At 43.1% G+C, this 21,903-nt stretch overlaps 1 protein-coding gene across 1 annotated transcript in view; it reads right to left on the reverse strand.

The window, feature by feature from the left end:
- Window positions 1–10,293: 10,293 nt before the first annotated feature.
- Window positions 10,294–21,903, reverse strand: part of RSU1 (Ras suppressor protein 1) — a 64,453-nt gene continuing 52,843 nt past the window's right edge. The window contains exons 9-10 of the mRNA XM_081163295.1: window positions 10,764–10,932; window positions 10,294–10,592 (exon numbers count right to left, since the gene is read on the reverse strand). Coding sequence (XP_081019421.1) covers window positions 10,830–10,932 — 103 coding nt within the window. The 3' untranslated portion in view covers window positions 10,294–10,592; window positions 10,764–10,829. The remainder of the gene's footprint in view (window positions 10,593–10,763; window positions 10,933–21,903) is intronic.

Raw genomic sequence — 21,903 nt, forward strand, 5'->3', positions numbered from 1 at the left:
CTGCACATACGGTCCTCACAGCCCCCGGAAGTTTCAGTAGTTAGTGTAGCAGCCCAGTAATTCTATGGCCACTTAACCTTGTGTTTGAAGGGCCTTCCTACTCGTTCTGAGCAGGATCCTGTCCCAGAGCCCTGCCTTGACAGCACCACCACCTACAATGGATGAAAGGGCTGAGAAAAGAAAGCTGTAACGCTTCTTCTCGGACTGGTGTCAGCCAGCGAGTGCCACAGCTCCTCAACCCCCCGTCTCTTGCCCTTCCAGGCTCATTGCCTCAATAGCCAAAGTTTCAGCGTAAACCCACAGTTAGGTGTCCGGAAAGTGGCTTTGTCTTCAGAATTGCTGAGGCGATAGTCTCCCCCTAATCCTGCTGCGATTGCAAGGGTGTGTGTGTGTCCTAATGAAGATGCATGGCACCTATTATCCCGTTAGTGTTAATGGAAGGGAGAGACACCGATTAGCAGAAGAGTGAACACCAGCCTATTATGCACAGTTAACATTAAACTGCTTGTGGAATGCTGAGGTATTTTTCTACAGAGTTTAAAGGCCTCTCCCTCACCGAGAGCTATTGTCTGCTCTCCAGGATGATGGACTCAGTAGTATGACCCTCGAGTCACTTGCAAAGAAATGGCTCTTCACATCATTATCATTATTATTATTATTATCATTTTAAATATGGATTTATTGGACCAAAGCATTTACAGTGGTACCTCGGGTTACAGACGCTTTAGGTTACAGACTCCGCTAACCCACAAATAATACCTCAGGTTAAGAACTTTGCTTCAGGATGAGAACAGAAATTGTGTGGCGGCAGCGGGAGGCCCCATTAGCTAAAGTGGTAAGGTAAAGGGACCCCTAACCATTAGGTCCAGTCGTGACTGACTCTGGGGTTGCGGCGCTCATCTTGCTTTATTGGCTGAGGGAGCTGGCGTACAGCTTCCGGGTCATGTGGCCAGCATGACTAAGCAGCGCACGGAAACACCGTTTACCTTCCCGCTGGAGCGGTACCTATTTATCTACTTGCACTTGATGTGCTTTTGAACTGCTAGGTTGGCAGGAGCTGGGACCAAACAACGGGAGCTCGCCCCGTTGCAGTGATTCGAACCACCGACCTTCTGATCGGCAAGTCCTAGGCTCTGTGGTTTAACCCACAGCGCCACCTGTGTCCCACTATAGCTGCAGCTTTCAGGCATGGCCCCAACAGAGACCTCTAGGCTTTTGAATCAAAAGGAGGGATAAGTGTATTCAGCTAAAGTGGTACCTCAGGTTAAAAACAGTTTCAGGTTAAGAATGGACCTCCAGAACAAATTAAGTTCTTAACCTGAGGTACCACTGTATTTGAATACACTTATCCCTCCTTTTGATTCAAAAGCCTAGAGGTCTCTGTTGGGGCCATGCCTGAAAGCTGCAGCTATAGTTCCTTGCGGTGCTCTGGCTATAGGCTCCACTTCCTGTTCAGTAAAGGTTGAACCAACATACTCTTGATAATGTGTCTGTTCTGGTTGACAGTTAACCTTTGCAAAATCTTCACTGCAAGATGTCCACTGATTTAATGCCGCCGCCTTGTCAGGCAGAGATTCTATACATTGAATATTCAATCTCACGTCTGTTGCAAACGAAACTTTTCCTCTGGGAAAGAGCTATACAGGCCATGTTGGGGAGTTTGGAGTATGAACTTCCTCCTGAGCTAATTATGAGCAAAGTGCATAATTAAGGACTCGGCTACATTAATAAAGAAAAATAGTTTTAAATGTGTTATGACACCAGATAGCGCTGTAGAGTTCCGTCTTTCGCCAGTGTGATTTCCCATTACGACGTTTACAACGCATTTTCCTGAAATGTTTTGTTTGATGTGTCTAGATGTCAGCTTGAACACCCACAGTGGTTGTGTCACAACCACCCTAAGATGGCTGAAATATACCTGCTGGTGGAAGATAAGGTGTTATGGGTGCCACCAACAAATCTAGGGAAAGGGCATCCTGTGTTGCTGCCACTGCCTAGGGTTGCCATATGTCCGGGAAATCCTGGACATGCCCTCTTTTGGGAGCCCAACATGCCCATCTGGGGAGATTTTTACATTTTAAAGAAAATGTTCAGGTTTGAGGGGTTTTTTGAGGTGATGGCTCAGGTGAGGGCAGCTTGGGCCTGTGTGCCTCTTTCCCTGGCTCGGTCTGTCCTCTTTTTTTTGCTCTTCAAGACATGGCAATCCTACCACTGCCAGGTAAATTTTGAGGGAAACGGGAAGGACAAAATGAAAGAGGAGCCTGTGTGGGGAATGGGCCTGCGTAGCATCTTCATTATCATCCAGGAGCACACACCTGGACTATGAACTTGTTCCTTTAGGAGGGGTGTGTGACTCCACCCAAAATGCAATTGACCAATCATCCAGACACCCACAGGGTCTTGCCAGGATTCTCACTCAGTTTCTTACACTGCGCACAGGTACAAGCTCTCTGTTGTACACGTGTTTGCATGAAAAAGCCTAACTTGTTGATTTGTACAGCCCAGCTATTTGCATACACAGGTAGCTAGATGGTACACTACTGCATTTGAACAACTGTACAAGTGTACAGCTAAACTATTTGTGTACAGAGGTGCACAGATTGTACATGGAGGCAATAATGCTTCTGAATACCAGTGGCCGAAAACCACAGGAGGGGAGTCTGGTCTTGGGCTTGAGTCCTGCTTTCAGTCTTCCAACAGGATGCCAAATTGGATGGTCCACTGGCCTGATCCTGCAGTTGCTCTTACCTTTTTCAGGATTCACAAATGGCCCCATGGGATCATACTACAAACACATTTCCTATAATCCTCCACTGCTGACCTTCACCATTTCACAACTGAACACAACAAACCCTAAACTTGCTAGATAGAGAAGTTTATAACATGCATATGCTGCAGTCCTTGTTGACTAATGACATCAAAATAATTTTCTAAGCATTGCCTGACAGCGTTTAAGTGCTTTGTTTTACAGGACCATATATATATGTGTATAAAATTGACATGCATGATATTTAATACTAGTTGTTGTTCAACGTTTTCTTCTAGGATTAGCCAATAAAAAAATAATAGTCAATATAATTATGCACGCAAATGATGTAGCTGGATGTTCTTCAGCATCAGGCCTTCAATATCTGACAGCATATCAAAATAACTCTTGAATGGTGCGCCTGCCATCCACTTGAAAGGCTCGGTTGATTAATTGTCACACCAGGAGGGGTGTTGATGCATGGCACTGTCAGCCACACAGAGCTTAATTTGAGCAAGGCTCAGCCCCAGAAACTTTTTTTCTTAAATGCCAATGCTCAGCCCTGGAGAATGTGAAGCACGGTGAAAGAGGGCGATGCATTCCTGAGCATGTGCAAAGTGCTCTTCCCCTCCCTACCACCAGTCAGCCTTCACTCCTGTTCCAAATTGGAGGGCAGGGCAGGGCGGCCTGCATTAGTGGAATGAAAGCTATTTGGCTCAGGATTTCCGAGGGATTCAATTTTAGTTAGGAGGTGAGCTACCGTATTTTTCGCTCCATAAGACGCACCTAATTTTTAGAGGGGGAATGCAAGGAAAAAAATATTCTTTAAAGGGAGCACTGAGCAGAACCTTTGTGCATCCCAGGTTCTGCTCAGCGCTCCCTTTCACGAGTGGCGTGGAGTGTGTGTGCTGTACTTGCAGGCTTTTCCCTGAGGAGGGAGAAGGGCAGCCTGTCACTGACGGGCTGCCCTTCTCCCTCCTCGGGGAAAAGCCCCCAAGAGCCGCACACACGTTCCACACGTTCTTTAAAGGGAGTGCTGAGCAGAGCCTCCCGCCTGCATTCACTCCATAAGACGCACACACATTTCCCCTTACTTTTTAGGAGGGGAAAAGTGCGTCTTATAGAGCGAAAAATACGGTATATAGCTCAGTGGCCCAACACCCGCTTTTCATGCAGATGATCCCAGCATCCCTAGTTAAAGCAAAGGTTTCAGGTAGGTGGGGAAGGCCCCTCACCTGATCCTCCTGAAAGCTTCTGCTCCTCAGCTAGGGATGCTTCAAGAATAAGCTTATGATGAATCCCTAATCTGCACCTCCTGGCTGAATGTGCAGATTGGAAGGCAGTTGTCCTTTGGTTCTGCACTTTCTCTGAATTCTATGATGCTGTTTTTGGCTCCGAAACAGATGAAACCATGTTTACGAATGTATATTTCAGGATGATGTGCCTTTATAAATGTGTATTTTGAGAGAAGTAAGTTTAGAAAGGCACATTTTCTGAGAGTCATCCAAAATACATATTTATATACACATTTTGGTGCAGATTAAAAAGGAATGCAGATTAACGAAGAAATGGGATAGAACAAATTCATCTCTGAATACATGCAAAGGTGATACAGATGGGAAACAGACTGATCTGTCCAACCCTCTCTTCGTTTTAGAAATTAAGCCCTGTAGCTGCATCTATAGGATATCTAAACATTAATCTAGATTTGAATAAAAGAGCAGGAATTCCTAAATGTCTTCATAAAGGGCAAGCAGTGTTGTAGAGATGTTGCACTCCTGTATTCTGCTTTTCTTTGCATTTGCAATTCAACCATCTTGTCTTCTGGCATTTGAATTGTTGCCTACAGACTATAAATGAGCTAATAATAATAATACAGCATTAATAATAAAAATAATGTTGTTTGCTACATAGAGAATAAGTAAGTGACTTACATTTTAAGGGCATAGAGTATATAATAAAATCAGGAAAACAGAACAATGAATTATAATAAAAGTCATAGACGATGAAGATTATTGCAAATTATTACTTGCCTTTCAGCCTAAGGTCCCAGGGTGTGTTACAGCAACATTAACATTAAAACACAATTATTGCACAATATTAAAAACAGTTTAAGACTACTTAGAATAACTTAATCCATCCAAAAAACAACAACAAAACTTCAGCATTGAAGACATATCAGCAATAGAAAGCAAAAACATCTTAACTCAATACCTACATCAACACCCATCACTTAATGATGGCTGTCATTCAGATGTGTAAATGGTTTCCTGTGTTAGGCAGGGCACTTGAGTTTCATCATGCGCCATGCAGGATCTGTGAATCACGCCTGCAAGGTGAATGCGCCTTGATGCTAAAGCTGACGAGTTGTGGAGATATATTTGTGAACAGTCTGGGATCTGACTGAAACAAACGAATAGCCACCTGATGTTCAAACCACATAGCAGGGATGGGGAACTTGTAGCTTTCCAGTCGTTGTTGGACGGCAACTTCCATCAACTTCAGCCTGCCTGGCCCATGCTCAGGAGTGATGGGAGTTGTCGTGCAGCAACATTTAGAGGGCTGCAAGTTCCTCTGCCCCTGACATATATGATATGCTACCCTGGGTCAAGATCCAAGGGAACTAGGCGAGAGAACAGTGTGTTCATCCGAGGAGGAGTAACAAGAGGATTAGGCTAGGGGAAGCCAATATGGTGCTCTCCAGATGTTTTAGATGACTACTCCCACCATTCCTGAGAATTGGCCACGTTGACTGGGACTGATGGGACTTGTTGTTCAAAACATCAGGAAGGCACCAGCTTGGCAAAGGCTGACATAGAACAGTTTCCACACGGCCTGGATTCCTGATGGCCACCTTGCAGCTGCCTGAGCCTGAGAGCCAAGTCTTGGCTTCTTCTCTGTAGGTGACTTAGAAATTGACTACAAACCTTTGATTTCCACAATGTTTCGTTCACTGCCAAAGCACAGCTCTGGTTCTTTTAAGGGCTTGGTCGTATTTTTAGCACTTCCTTCAGCAATTGTTGCATGGCTGCCTCTGAATTATTTGGAATCTTAATTGGTGGAGCAGATGCAAGAGCAAGGATAGGAAAGAGGGGGGGGGGAAGAGAAAGAAATCCCTGCTGAATTTTCAAGGACGTGCTTGTCAGGTCTTTGGGAGACATTTATGCTCTAAGGTAATACTCTGGAAATGTTTTTTTTTTCTTGTATGTTACGAGCAATGGAATTATTTTTTTTTTCCAGGGCTGCACCTTAGTTATTTTGCTTTCTGTTCCAGCTAGCAATATCATACCCAGGGCATATAAAGGATAAATATTGCATTTTGGATATCTCCCCAGCCTGCCATTCCATTCTAATGATATAACAGATAGACCCACTGACAATTGAGTTTCTGCCCTGGCCCGACAGTTGTAAATGCCCCAATTTCAAGTAAAAAAAGATTTGATTTTTGTGTCCGGACTCAGAATAGATTACCCTTGGGTCCACACACTACACAATAAGCAGCTGCAGTTCCATAAATGAGCAGAACATGAATGAAACACAACCCTTTAGATGGCGAAGGAGTAACGCTGGAGGTTCGTTGGGGAGAATGTAGGAGAAGATAACCTCCTTTACCAGTTGCCAGAAACAGCGGGAGGGGAGCATGGCCACCGTGAGAACAGGGTCATAGAACCAACTGTAGAGTTAGAAGGGACCTTGTGGATCATCTAGCCCAGTGATGGTCAAACCTGGCCCTCCAGCTGTTTTGGGACTACGGTTCCCATCATCCCTGACCACTGGTCCTGTTAGCTAGGGATGATGGGATTTGTAGTCCCAAAACAGCTGGAGGGCCAAGTTTGGCCATCACTGATATAGCCCAATCCCCTGCCATGCAGGGATATGCAACTGTCCCATCTCAGGCTCAAATCTGCATCCTTGGCATTATCAGCACCACGCTGTAACCAACCGAGCTATTTAGGATGCTGGGCTCGATGGATTGGCCTGATCCAGCAGGCTCTTAGTTTCTTAACCTCTCCCCTTTCTACCAAGCACACTTTATGATATGTTATGGACATATGGAGGCACTCTACTTCTAGCTTAAGTGGCTTGTAGAACAGTTTTCCTGCCTCAATTTGCCACCCTTAAAAATGTGCACGACTGGCAAACGCCCAAATGGAGTATCTCGACTGCAGTTCACTAAGACGCAGCTGCATCCCCATGGCCCTATTTTTATCACTGAAATGTTAGAAGATATGCAGAAACGATTTAATCAGCAGCTTACACTTTTGAGAAATCCCAGCTCTAAAATTATATGGACCTGAAAGAAGGAAAACTTGCTTCAAAAACTGGTCTTATGACTGGTGACTGGGTGTTTATAAGATCTTGACTGCCAGTGTCATGCAGGGCTTACTCACGCTTACCTTTCTCTGCTCTGACATGAGTGTTGAAGCCTGGAGCTCTGCCCTGAAAGAGTGGGACAAAATGTAACTGTGGCTAAGTCCATAGGGGTTGGAGTGCTGCCTGAGGAACCTGGGAGACCTGAGTTCAAATCCCTGCTGAGCCATGAAGCTCACTGGGCTGACCCTTGGCCAATCACTGTCTCTCAGCCTTGCAGGGTTCTTTAGAGCAGGCACCCCCAAACTCGGCCCTCCAGCTGTTTTGGGACTACAGCTCCCATCATCCCTAGCTAACAGGACCCCATCAGGGATCCCCATCAGGGATGATGGGAGTTGTAGTCACAAAACAGCTGGAGGGCTGAGTTTGGGGGTGGCTGCTTTAGAGGGTAAAATTGGGGAGGGAGAAATAACTATGTAGGACACCTTGAGCTCCTTGGAGGAAAGCTGAGATTTTTTTGGGGGGGGGGACACCCTTGCAGCATGGAGTGCTCCTGTTCATTGTGCCAGCCAGTTGTCCATGCCTTTCTCTCCAATAGTCCATTCCATCCCCTCTCCCACTTGGGTTTCCAGTCATTGCTTGTTTGGAGCTCCCCCCCATACATTGGGTTTTTTTTTCTCCCCACCAAAAATTTGTTGTATTTCTGCAGCAATTCATGTTTCCACAACTGCTGCTAATGCATCCCTTTTGTGTGACATTAGCCCCAGACGTTGTTGGGACTCCCAGATTCCTATCACCCCTGACTGTGGGACGTTGAATGTGCTTTAAAGGTACAGGGCGTGTTCAGCCTTTGTTAAAGGTCCAGGTCTGGTGTTTTTGAGTCAGAATCACAGAAGCTTGTTTTAAATGAGCCCAAGAAGTTCTCACAGCTTCTGTTACATATTTAATGCAAAACCAAAATGTAGTCTGGGCTTATATTTCCCCCTGCCCTGCATGCCAAAAGATCTGAAAAGGTTTGCAACAGGTTGCAAAGATCTTGAATTTAAGAGGGAGAAAACACAGGTTTTGGCACTAGAGCACAATTTATGACTGCACATTTTTTGTTTAGCTGTTAGACTCCTAGCAGATGGAAACTTTACTTGTCGTTTTTATGTAGTGCCACCATATTTTATTTTATTTTATTTTAAAAGCGGGAGGGAGACATTATTTCAGATATAGATGTCAGCTGCTTAATCACCTCCCAACTATGATTTCAAGGTCTGGATGTGGAGCAGGCTTTATGTAGATAAAAATATTTCCTTCGGTAAAATCCACACACTAATTTAGAACAATCCTTCAATCCAAGTTTCTTTTTTTACAGAGGAGATTAAATTCTATTTAGGTTCCTCTCTTGTTTGCTACATTAAAAGACAATTAAACATTGGCAGAAAGTTTTTTCTTCAAATGGGAAAGTTTCTTAAAAAAAGAAAAGCATCTTGCAGCTGGTAGCCCTCCTTAGTGATAACGTTTCCCCATTTTCCACCCAAATTTCCAGGGAAGGGGGGGGGGCGATGTTTAAGGAAAGCATTGTGACACACCAATAAGAAAGGAGAGAAGCTGATTAAAATTTATCACATCTCATGCAGAAAGTGCCTTGTTTAAAATGAGGTTCCCTAGTACAGTGGTACCTCAGGTTAAGTACTTAATTCATTCCGGAGGTCCGTTTTTAACCTGAAACTGTTCTTAACCTGAAGACCACTTTAGCTAATGGGGCCTCCTGCTGCTGCTGCGCCACCAGAGCACGATTCTTGTTCTCATCCTGAAGCAAAGTTCTTAACCTGAGGTAATATTTCTTGGTTAGTGGAGTCTGTAACCTGAAGCGTATGTAACCTGAGGTACCACTGTTGTGCTAAAAAGATGAAGCTTGGGGTTGTTGCCAATGCTTGAGACACTCAGAGTAGACCTACTGAAATCAATGGTCAGGACTTTGATTCATTCAGTGGGTCTGAGTAGAACTTGGTTGGATACAATTCTTAGCCCCTTTTTTGCTGGTGGTACAGGAAGTCATTTCCTTCCATTTTGGGAACTGGGAGCATTGGATGAGCTGTTCTGAGACCTACAGATCCAGTTGTATGTGTGACTGAGTTTGTGTCGGTTCTTCTTGGTGCACCCAGAATTAGGAAGGCCACTTGCACGTCATCAATGGGGCGGGCAAAAGATTTGCATGGTTTGTTATTGAATGTTGCTGTTGATGATGTTAATATGGATTTTGGAAACTGATAATTATTTAATTTTATTCATCATGCATCCGGGCTGTAAACCGTCATGGCAGTCCAAGAGAACTTGAAGACACCAAACTAGCTGAGTTCAAATAGAGACAGTTAACGTAGCAGTGACATCACTTCTTTCATGGTAGATCAGGCTTCCTTTCTATACAGAAAGTTACAGGCTCAAGCACAGATGTCACCATTTTAAATGGTCTGTTGTGTGGCAATGCTGAAAAAGAGCTCTGCACAAGATAATTGAGAGCCTTTGCCAGTCAAATAGGACTTTACTGGTTTAGATGGACCAATGGATTGACTCCAGATAAAGCAGCTTAATGGGTCTCTTTATATTTTTACTAATGTAGCAGAGTCCACAGTAGGTAACATTATAAATGCCTTGTAACAGTGACACCAGATGGTGCTGTAGAGCTAAAATCGGAACTCTGACATTTTCCATTGTAGTAGTAGTAGTAAATAATAGTTTATTATTTATACCCCCGTCCATCTGGTTAGGTTTCCCCAGCCACTCTGGGCAGCTTCCAACAAAATATTAAAATACAGTAGTCCGTCAAACATTAAAAGCTGGTAGCCCTCCTCAGTGATAACTGCCTTCAGATGTCTTCTAAAAGTCTGGTGGTGGTTGTTCTCTTTGACATCTGGTGGGAGAGTGTTCCACAGGGCGGGTGCAACTACCAAGAAAGCCCTCTGCCTGGTTCCCTGTAACTTGGCTTCTTGCAGCAAGGGAACCCCCAGAAGGCCCTCGGCGCTGGACCTCAGTGTCTGAGCAGAACGATGGGGGGTGGAAACGGTTTTTTTCAGAGCATTTTCAGAACGTTTTTAATAGCTGTGCAGATGCAGCCTGTGTTTGCCCACTCAAACATTATTTTTTAAAAATGCAATTAAGAAGTTGTACCACGTATTAGTGAACCTACTTCCTCTAATACAAATGAAACATGCCACAAAATCCAGGAAAGGGGAGAAGAAAGCAACATTTGGTACAAAAATGATTTTATTTGGGAGTATTACATAAAATATGATTGAGACACGGTTTGGTGCTGCAATAAGGTGTAGCCAGATGTGTGAATTAGTTAAGCCAAAAGTGCATTTCATACATGTTCTGAGAGTCAATAAAGTGGTTTACATTGGATCAAACGGCTATATGATTTAAGCAGAAATTAGTAATTATAATGGATTACTTAGCCAATGCAGTTTACACTTTGTGAGTAGCTGTGGATATAAAAAGGTATTCGTTGTTTTTATTTTATAAAACATCCATTTCTGCTAGCAAAAAAGTACCGTATTTTTTGCTCTATAACATGCACCTGATCATAACACGCACATAGTTTTTAGAGGAGGAAAATCCGTAGGCATGCCACCCGTAGGCATTCCCTCCATAACACGCACAGACATTTCCCCTTACTTTCTAGGAGGAAAAAAGTGAGTGTTATGGTGCAAAAAATACGGTATATAAAAGAATTGGACATGCAAAAAAATAAAATAGAATTAGAGGAATGATGAATACAAGTGGCTTATTTGTTCTTGGCAGCTAACGGCTTCCGGCTGATCTTCTTGGACTTGTCATTGTTCTTCTTGGGTGGTTCGGGGTTCGCCTGCATGTGTCTGCCATAAAGGCTATGGAGAAACAAGGAACACAAATAACATGTTTAGTACCTTCCCTGAACTCAAGTGACCATATAAAACAATTATTACTGCCATCATTAATTTAGTTATACCCAGCTTTTCCCCCCGATGGGACTCAAGGAGGCTTAGAAAACAAGAGTGTCATTTTATTAAAAATTATCAGTCCTGACAACCACCTCATCCTCCATTTGTGACTGTGCTGGAGATGGCTCACTGGCAATTAGCCTATTCGCCACACATCATTGTTCCATATGTATGCTGTTGTCTTGCAATAATAATAATAATAATAATAATAATAATAATAATAATAATAATAATAATATAATAATAATTAATAATAATAATAAATATTCAAAGCTGTTTACAACATTGAGAAAAATACACCCCCAAAATAACAAGGCTTGTTTATCCATTAAACAAGGCTCCAACTAGTCTGATCAAATATCTAGGCCTCAGCTGCCCCAAAGTATCACTGCCCCACTGGGCATCACCACTTGGGCAGTGGTTCCTCCCAGGTTTCTTGCAGTCCTTCACAATGGAAGGCTGATGGGAAAGGAGTCACAGTTGACACTAGCAGAGAAATTAAAGCAGAATAACTTGTGCAGGATGGGTAGGTGGTCAGAATGACCAATTCTGTGGACATGTTCATAATGTTCATCAACCATGAGGAATGTGACGACAAATTGCTGGAAACATAAATACAGTGGTACCTCGGGTTAAGTACTTAATTCGTTCCGGAGGTCCGTTCTTAACCTGAAACTGTTCTTAACCTGAAGCACCACTTTAGCTAATGGGGCCTCCTGCGGCCGCCGTGCCGCTGGAGCACAATTTCTGTTCTCATCCTGAAGCAAAGTTCTTAACCCGAGGTACTATTTCTGGGTTAGCGGAGTCAGTAACCTGAAGCGTATGTAACCTGAGATACCACTGTAATGCTTTGGAAGGATTTACTCCTGCTTGCTTGAACTTGGAAATGGGATTTCAAGATCGGTTCTGTGCTGTGACCCCCCACCTTCTAAGACCAGGGTAGCCAAAGCGGTAGACTCAAGTTCCCACCATCCTTGACCATCAACCATGTTGGCTGGGGCTGATAGCAGTTGGAGTCCATCATCTGGAGGGGACCAGGCTGGCTACTCCTGTTCTAAGATGCCATCCTATTGTGTAACCATATGCCAGCAAAATAAAAAAAATTCCTTCCTGTAGCACCTTAAAGACCAACTAAGTTAGTTCTTGGTATAAGCTTTCGTGTGCATGCACACTTCTTCAGATACCTACGAAAGCTTATACCAAGAACTAACTTAGTTGGTCTTTAAGGTGCTACAGGAAGGAATTTTTTTTATTTTGACTATGGCAGACCAACACGGCTACCTATCTGTAACTGGAACATATGCCAGCAGTTTGTTTGTATTCAGTTCATGTTCTATTTGTTTGTGTTGTTAAAATTTGAAGTGTGTGTGTGTGTGTACACACACACACACACACACACACACACACACACACACTATGTATATAATCTATCTATATCTAATTATATCTTTAAAAAAACTAGTTCTGTATGCTATGACATTTCTACTACTTCCAAGCCAAAGCATAAGCGTTTTTACACAACAGTTTTGCGGGAAGAAGATCCAGGCTTCTTAAATTCTTAACCTTGGAGACATTGACAAAAATTGGGTTGAATTGGCAAGATGGAATGTCGATGTAACAGAGAGTGAACTGGCTGCGTAACCAGAATACTCGAGGGCTTGATAAAGTGACACAGAGCAATGGTGTCAGAGTCTTCTCTGCCTGCTCACACATGATGGATTGTTGCAAGAGAGCTACCAACACATCAATGCCACATTAATACAGACCCCTGATTAAATGTTGACGAAGTATCCTACAATTAAGATTGCTGGCACTCACAGGAAAGCTAAATAGACTCTAAGGCTGAGAGGATTTACACTGAACACCAGAGAGCAATTAATGGATAATTTATGAGTAATTCCTCCTTAAAGCAAAATTAAAAGCCTTCGAGACAAAACAGGATACAAATGTAAACTTGCTCTGTTGACAAAGAACCTTTTGGAAGATACTCTGCGTGTCAAGAAAGAAAAGAGATCCCAAAACTTTCTTGTTTTGAAAGGGGACTACTCTGGCGGAAGTGATGGGACTATCTCAAGAAAAACCCGGCACCTGCTGTATGCAAACATATTCTCAACCAAGCCTGACACTCAGCCTTCAGAATGAATTACTCTTTAGCTTTTTAAAGAAGAAAGAAGAAATAATCACATTCTAGGAGGGCACTGGGGAAGGGCTGTAACTCAGTTGCGGAGCACATGAACTATGTTCAAAAAAATTCCATGCTCAGTTCTTAGCATCTCCAGGTAGCTCTGGCAGAGACCTCAGTTTGAGAGTTGTTGCCAATCAGTGCAGACAAGGGTTGGGAAACCTGTGGCCCTCCAGATGTTGGGCCAAGGTTCTTGATCAGTTGATCATGGACCAAGATCTAGGTGGTCTTGAAGGAAACTGGCTTTCTAGATCCATTTCAATTAGGGTTTAGGCCTGATTTTGGCACAAAAACTGCTTTGATCAGCCTGTATGATGGGAGAGAGACAGAGGAAACTGTTCCCTGTCAATTCTCCTCAACTTTTCAGCAGCTTTCAATACCATCAACCATGCTAATCCTTCTGGAGCAGCTGTCTGAGTTGGGGGTTCAATAGGGCTTACTCCCAGGTAAGTGGGGTTAGGACTGCAGTCTTAGCGCTTCAAAGAAACAGATGAACTCCAAACATCTGTTCTTCCCAGCAAGTGCCATCATAGTAAACTAGTAATTATTATGATTATTTGCATTTATTCACCACTTGCTACATAAAATGTCTCAAAGCAACTTAGAACTACATTCCAGGCTCTTTTCAGGGAATATGCTGGCAAAGAAAGACTCACAGATGTAACCATGATAACGTGGAGGCAACAATAAAAATTATTCATTAATGATTTGCAATAACAGGATGGTAAGATAAGGATCGCAGAAAAAATTCTGAGTAGGCAGCCACTTATAGTGGACACAACTATCTAGGGTGGAGTGCCTGACCCTTGAGTGTGTATGCAAGTATCAGAATCTACACTGCGCAAAGAAACTCTGAATATTATGTATTTAAAACGTAAAAATAAAATAAAATTCCCTGAATCCTAACAAGTTTCCATTTGTCCTTCCTGTTAACGCTTCATGTTCACGCATTAGCTGTTGATTATATAAGGCCAAGTTAAAAGACTAGCTTGCACATTACTCTCCCCACAACGGCCAGTTTAAATGGGATGCTCCATGCAAATCTCCGCAGAGCAATAATGAGATCATAGCATAAAACCAAGATTTCATGTCCTTCAGACATCTGTAATTATGCTGTGTGGCAACTAAAAAGTTGTTGGCGCTATAATCGTAACTGATAAATGGCACAGCCTCTCTAAACAACGGCACAGCCAGAACCGCCACATTGTGTGCAGATTCCTCATTAAGGAAAAGGGCAAATAGTTTTCTAGAGGATTTAATGTCAGTCTGAAAATACTTCTTTTTTTTTATAAAAAAGAAAGAAACCCAAACCCTCCATAATAAGATTTTCTGGGTTTTTCTTTGCTATAGAGTCTGGTTATAAATACACTCTGCAACAGCACACAAGTGTATATAATATGCAAATCTATAAACGAAACAAAAAAAGGTATCTGAAGAAACACCGTGCAGTCTCTACCCTGCCCCACTGAGGGTAACAAATGAGAACACTCTGGCTGCTACAGCAAAACTAACAATAAGGGAGAAAGATGCTCATTAAACTTCATCATTCTGTCCACTTTAATGATGCCTTTACTTAATAAAAATTCCCTGAGCAGTTGCAGGGATATTAGGCAAGGTCTTTGGTTATGTATCAGGGGCCTAAGCTGTCACTAGCAAGCCTGCAGTTCAGGAGGGGCATTCCCAAGAGGAAGGAGCAAATACAGCCTCCTTTGTAATAAATGCAAAGAGAATCAATAACTGCAGCTTGGTACATTACTTAAGCATTTAAGAAAATAGGTGATCTGTCTAAATTAAAGTGCGAAGTGCTAAATGCTGCAATTTAAAGCATAAATCAAGAGGCCTGAAAACCTCAGGCACTGAAGCTATAAATCCTTTTATTAAGGCTTATAACTTTAACAAGGGCTATTAAAGGGGCTGGAAAATGTGAAAATATTTTGAAAGTGATTCCACTCCCAGTTAGGTTCCTTTGCTAAGCACTGAAAATGTCAATAGGCCAAGGCTACGCTTTTTAAAATGGTTGGGCTGAAAGGGAAACAGAACAAACTCAACTACAAATAGATGCGATGCTCTTGGGGGAAACACTCTACATGTTTGTGCATGAGTTAGTTTCAGCTGATTTTGGATGGCACAGTCTATTATTATTAATGATTATTATCATCCCCATCACAAAACTGGCTGATGAAGCCTTAAGTTATGAAAATGTGGCAATGCAAGATGCCACCTTAGAAATAGGAGGTTTATGCTTCTCTGGGAAAATGCATTGATTTCTCACTGCATGGTTAAGCCACATACTCAGTCCTGGAGAAAGTGCCGTTTTTTAGATGCTTTAGCAGTATGCCTGAGCGAAATAACTTGCACAGCAGAATGAAAATATTCCTGCAGATTTCAGAATTGAGACATCGCTCTCCTCTAGCCTGCCTCAGACTTATTTCATCATGTTGGCTTGATGCCACAATATTTTGGTCTATTCTGGAATAACCCACCTATATTTTCATCATTTGGTCTTTTACAAAGACCAAGCATGTATTTCAAAATGGGCGGGGGGGGGGGGCAGTGTTACTGACATGCTATGCCAGACAGTTATGACTCTGCCTTGAGACTTTTGTGTTTAACAGGGGAAAGCTCAGGAGGGGAGGGGAGGGCCATATATAGTAGGGTTGCAATATTCAAAAAAGTGAAAATCCGGACACAAAAGTTGTTGAGGGTTTTGTTTTGTTTTTTTGCAAAGCTGTTGAAATTTCTGAGCTATTTTTAAGGAAAACCACCAAAAACAACACTGCCGACACGGGTTGCCATATGTCCGGATTTTCCTGGACATTTTAGCGATTTCCACCCGGACACTGCTTCTGACTGCAGTATTCCAGCTATGTCTGGGAAATCCCGGACGTATGGGGACAGGGGTGTGGGGTTGATGCATGTTCCTCTGTCACTCTCGGCAGTATTTGAGCCCTCACACATTCCTTTGAATTTTCGAGCAGGGTTACCATCCTCAAAAGCCTTGACTCCCCAGGTGGTTGCCTTACAAAAACTTTGCCCGCAGAGCAAAATCATTGCCCGCAGAGGGGTCAATCATTTGGTTATTTAGGTAAAGGGGCAATTCCTGTGTAGCAGGGCCAGTCAACCTCTACAGTCTTTTGGCCCAGAAGAATCTGAATTACCTCTAGATGGCTGGCCCTATTATACCCACTGGTATCACTCAGCTAAAAGAGCATCATATTGTGTGGACGAAAACCAGTCACCTGACTCCACTGTGAAATCAGGCAACAGCAAAAGTTCGAAGAGTACGGCCCCAAGCAACATACCTGCTCCTTCAGAGGAAGTGTAACCCCATCAAGAGCAGGCAACCTCCTATCCATCCAGTCTAGGGAACCGCCCACCAACAGTGGTTCAGTCTTATCTGGATTGAGCTTCAGTTTATTAGCTCTCATCTAGTCCATTACTGAGACAAGACAACAGTCCAGCACATCCACTGCCACACCTGCAGAAGTAAAGGAGAAGGAGAGCTGTGTGTCATCAGTATATAGCTGACAACATACTCCCAAACTCCAGATGACCCCACTCAGTAGTTTCATGTAAATGCTAAACAGCATGAGGGATAAAATAAAACCATGAGGAACCGCACATTGAAGGCTCCACAGGGCCAAAGAGAACTCCTCCATCACCCCCCTCTGGAAAGGACTACCCAAGTAGGACCAGAACCACCGCAAAGTGGTGCCACCTACTCCCAACTCAGACAGTTGCTCCAGAAGACTACCATGGTTGATGATATCGAAAGCCACTGAGAGGTCAAGGAAAATTAACAGGAGCACATTTCCCCTGCCAATCTTACATCTGTCATTATACAGGGTGACCAAAAGCAGTTTCTGTGCCAAAACCCTGACTGAATTTCTGATTGGATCTAGAAAAATCAGCTTTCTTCAAGGCTGCCTGGATCTGGTCCGTGATGTTCTTATGTTATTGCAGGCTCGCTCTCTGTTTCTCTTAAAAATGGACAGGATACCGTCAAAAGTTGGAAAGCTCCCAATAGTATGGCTGGACACTATGCAAGGGAGAGTGCCAGCTGCCGATATAGCACCAATTTGAAAGAGAAGACTTCTAGTTTTGCATTATGTTTGGTGGGATAAGTGCTGCTCTCGTCCCCTCATTGCCATGGCCCACATTACATGAGAGTAGAAAGCCTAAAGTGTGGGATACAAAGTCATCTTTACAAGCCTGAAAATACAGAACAAGGGTGATTAGATATAGGCTCCAATCCCATGGTAATTCCCAGACCCAATTCTAAATTCACATTTTAAAGATGTTTGTTTGTTTGTTGTTGTTTTACAACAAACCAAAACTTGCAAAAGCACAAGATTACCACCAAGGCCTTGTGGAGAAGAGTCTGCTAATTAGCAGCTGCTCCCATTATCTGTTGCTACAGAGTGTCAGGGTTGTACATATGTGTATTCCGCATGACTGTGTCGAAACAGTATAGGTTGCAAAGGGGGGGTCCTTTCTCCACTTATCAGCACTTTCAAAGCAAAGCAACCCACCATCAATTAAGGAATGATACAGACATTATGAAGGCCCTCAGCAATTTTTCATAACCTATCACCATGGAGGTAAGACTGATTGAGAGTTTATTCGGCTGTGACTCTCACTCTGTGCCAGCCAATCTTTATAGTAAAACTGCAGTGAAAATGTCACTTGCTGTAATGAACACAGATCATAAGTTAAGCCTCTCGGATATTTCTCCATTAGTTCTCATTAGATTCCCCCCCTGCGTTTGTTACATTTTTCAGAAGGAGGGGGGGTGGGGGAATAACCATGGAACATAATCTGCTCATTGTTACTTAAGATGATTGTGTTAAAATTGTAACTGAGCAAAAAGCAAACAGAGACAGTGCCAGAGGTGTTAGCATTGTTCACATTCTGATATTTAGCTTTCTAGATTGTCTTAGGTCTCTGTGGGCTACACTTGAAACCTAATGAGAAGATAATGAACTGGAACACATCAAAATTAGGAGGAATAATCAAATCATTGGGTGTACCAAGGTGAAGCTTTTATGTATCTCAGTATGTTCATGGAGCATACTCAAGACTCTTGTAGTGCCAGCCCACCCTATATTTCGCTAGGACAATTCAAAGTGTTGGTGCTGACCTGTAAAGCCCTAAACAACCTTGGCCCTGTATCTGAAGGAGCATCTCCACTCCCATCGTTCAGCCCAGACACTGAGATCCAGCTCGGAGGGCCTTCTGGTGGTTCCCTCCTTGCACGGTTACAGGGAACCAGGCAGAGGACCTTCTCGGAAGTCGCACTTGCCCTGTCAAGGAGATATATAACTATACAAGGGTGGCACTGTGGTCTAAACCACTGAGCCTCTTGGGCTTGCTGATCGGAAGGTCGGCGGTTTGAATCTCTGTGATGGGATGAGCTCCTGTTGCTCTGTCCCAGCTCCTACCTACCTAGCAGTTCAAAAGCACGCCAGTGCAAGTAGATAAATAGGTACCACTGCGGTGGAAGGTGAACTGCGTTTCTGTGTGCTCTGGCACTCATCATGGTCCTCTGTGCGCCAGTAGCAGTTTAGTCATGCTGGCCACATGACCTGGAAAGCTGTCTGTGGACAAACGCCGGCTCCCTCGGCTTGAAAGCGAGATGAGCGTTGCAACCCCATAGTCGCCTTTGACTGGACTTAACCATCCAGGGGTCCTTTACCTTTTTATAACTACCGTATACAACTTTTAGAAGAGCTCTGAAGGCAGCCCAGTACAGGGAATATTTAATGTGTGATGTTTCACTATGGTTTTATAATTTGTTGAAAGCTGCCCAGAGTGGCTGGGGAAACCCAGTGAGATAGGCAGCATAATAATCATAATCTATTACTTATATGCCACCCATCTGATGATGATGATGAGGCTCCCAAACTGTGTGTAAGTGCTGTGGTTCACCAGGGTCAGGGATGAAAATGGGATGCTTGTATAAGAAACCCTGTGGCATGGATTTGCCTTTCCCCAAGACTGTTTCCTTTATCACAGGCCTACGTGATAAAGAGTTAAGTTGGGAGTGAAGGGGTCTCCCATGTATTGACACCCTTGCATGTAACACAGGTGTAAGGCTCTCAAACAGTGTCAGTAGCAGTGTTTGGATGTCATGGTAAGCCACAGTTAATGGTTTAGCACACACATGCCCAGTGTTCTCACTTGGTTCCTTCCTGCTCCCAGAGTTCCCAGATTCAGACAGGAGGGGGCATTATAAACCTGGGTCCTTGTACAAAAGCCAATATCTGACAGGAGGAGGGAGGGGAGCCTGGCCCCAGCACTCATTCATAAACAGTGCTTTATGAAGTCTCAAGTGTTCATCCCAGCTGGGTCAGTAGTATGTTCTTCTTACCTGGCTATTTTATTTGTTCATTTATACTGTCACTGAAAAGTATTACTATCCAATTCCCTTGGCTGAATGCTTGAGAACCACTTGCTGTGGTTTACTGTTGGTAACCCTGAAAGCTTTGGTACATAAAAGAGTTTTATATCTGTTCTTCTAATGCGGGGATATTGATTAATCATGCAAGTTGACTATGTGTTGCAGCTTCAGGTAGAAGGAATGTTTCTGCTTATGATATATATATATATATATATATATATATGCACACAGAAATACCAAATGTTTCTCATATGTCTGCCAATGCATTTAACTAATCCTACAAAAAGAGAGAGAGACAGAGAGACCCTTGATGTGTTCATCTTCTGATTGATGATCATAGAGAGTAGAGACCCAAGCATGAAATCTTAATGCAAAGACATTTCAAACTGCAGCCAAATCACCAGGGAAAGACAGTCAAACAACTTAATTCTGCAAAGTTTGTGACAACGTTATCGACTTAAGAATTGGTCCTGGTTTTTCCTACTTTAACTGTCTGCCGATGCTCAAATATTTACTACTGTGCTACAGCTCACACTGACACTCCGCAACATCAATTCCTGTTTTATCTTAACTTGAATTAAAACATGAATGCTCACAGGCTGTATTTTTTAAGCAAGGTACATGCAGTATATTTCCCTTCCAAGGGGGGTTTAGCACTAAACACACCTGCTGCTATGATATAAAATCATTTTATACTGAATGTCCACTAAGCTACAAAATTGCCACGTAAAGTTTTTATATTTTTTTAAACGCTGTCTTCAAGCTTGAAGAAAAAGCAGTGAAAGGGGCTGGAATCACAGATATGCTTATTTGGAATCAAGTTCCAATGAAATCCATAAGACTTATTTCCATTTAACTTTGCTTCAGATCAGGGCCCAGCAAGGACAAATTCTCAATGCACAGAAAAATTTGAATATATATGTCTGATACATTGAGCTGTTGATGCCTTTGATTATTTGGCTGCATCTACTTCAAATTCTTTATTTAATTAAAACTGGTACAGACGGTTCCTGCATCGTTAGAGTTTGAGAATAGCAGATGCAAAATAGGCAAGGTGATATCATTTATTGGACCAACCTCAAGTAGCTCTTATGATCAGGTATATAAGTGAAGATTAGTATACAATTTATGTAACTAACCGCAACACATTTCCCCCCACTTGCAGCACAATATGCATTATTTTCAACTGAATTATCACCTTATCAGAGTAACTGAAAATGTAAACACCCCAATCTAATCTTGTAAGTTGCAGTGGCTTTGATAGCACCAGAGACTCAATTCAGCCACTTCCATGCAAATGACCTATGTGGTCCTTGCAGAATTCTCATCTCCTCTCCACTGAAGACGCTCATCCCTATCACAAAAGGTAGCTAAGCAGCCACCCCTTTAAAAAATGTGTTAATTTTGGCTGTGAAAATATATACGAAAAATAACAATCCCCCAAGACAAATCAAAACAACTTCCAGATTTCAAAGTGCACCAGATATTTCCACTTGGCTTACAAATGCTAGAACTCAGGAAGAGGTGTTATTGATTGGTAATGAGCTTCCACTGAGATTGAATTAGCTGATAAGTGACTTGATGTTCATTACTGTCATCCCCAACTATAGGTTCAGATAATGGCATTGGCAGCTGCTGCTGCTTGCTGGCGTGAGGTCCAAGGCAGACATTGAACTGGAGCTTAGAAGGCAAAAGGAACCTCACTTACTTCTTTTTGAGTAATCCCTTTTGCGATCTTGGGCAGTGAGCAGCGCTCAAGCACTGCAGACTGAAGGGCCCTTGGCTTCTCCAAAAGGGACATGGTAGCAGCAGACCTCTCTACTGGGGCACCAAAGAGCTGTTGCGAGTCAGAGTCTGCAATATTGAGCTAGATGGACTTGGTCCAAGCCCTCTTCTTCTGTTCCTATGCTGAGGCATTTCCTTTCCTTTCTGTGGTTCTTTATTACAGTAATATATGAAGCAGAGATGTTTAAAAATGTCTAAAAGGCACCCCTGCTTTTGACTCACTATGGAGAAAACGATCAGTCGGCACGAGACTGCATCTCTCATCATGCCTAGACATTGGCCACGCTGGCAGGGCCTGATGCGAACTGGAGTCCAACAATGTCCGGAAGTCGCAGGCTTCCCACCCCTGCTTTAGCATGTCCACAAGGTGCATTGGGTTGGACAAAGTTAAGCAGCAGCTGAAAACCAGTTCCAGGTGTCAGCTGCAGTCATTGCTGCTGCCCTTCCGCCTGCCTGTCAAAGGAAAAAGTGGAGCTGCAGCAACCAGGGCTGGGTTATTTGGAGGCTTGTG

The sequence above is a fragment of the Podarcis bocagei genome (assembly GCF_964188305.1).
Source record: "Podarcis bocagei genome assembly, chromosome: 12".
Lineage (NCBI taxonomy): Eukaryota > Metazoa > Chordata > Lepidosauria > Squamata > Lacertidae > Podarcis > Podarcis bocagei.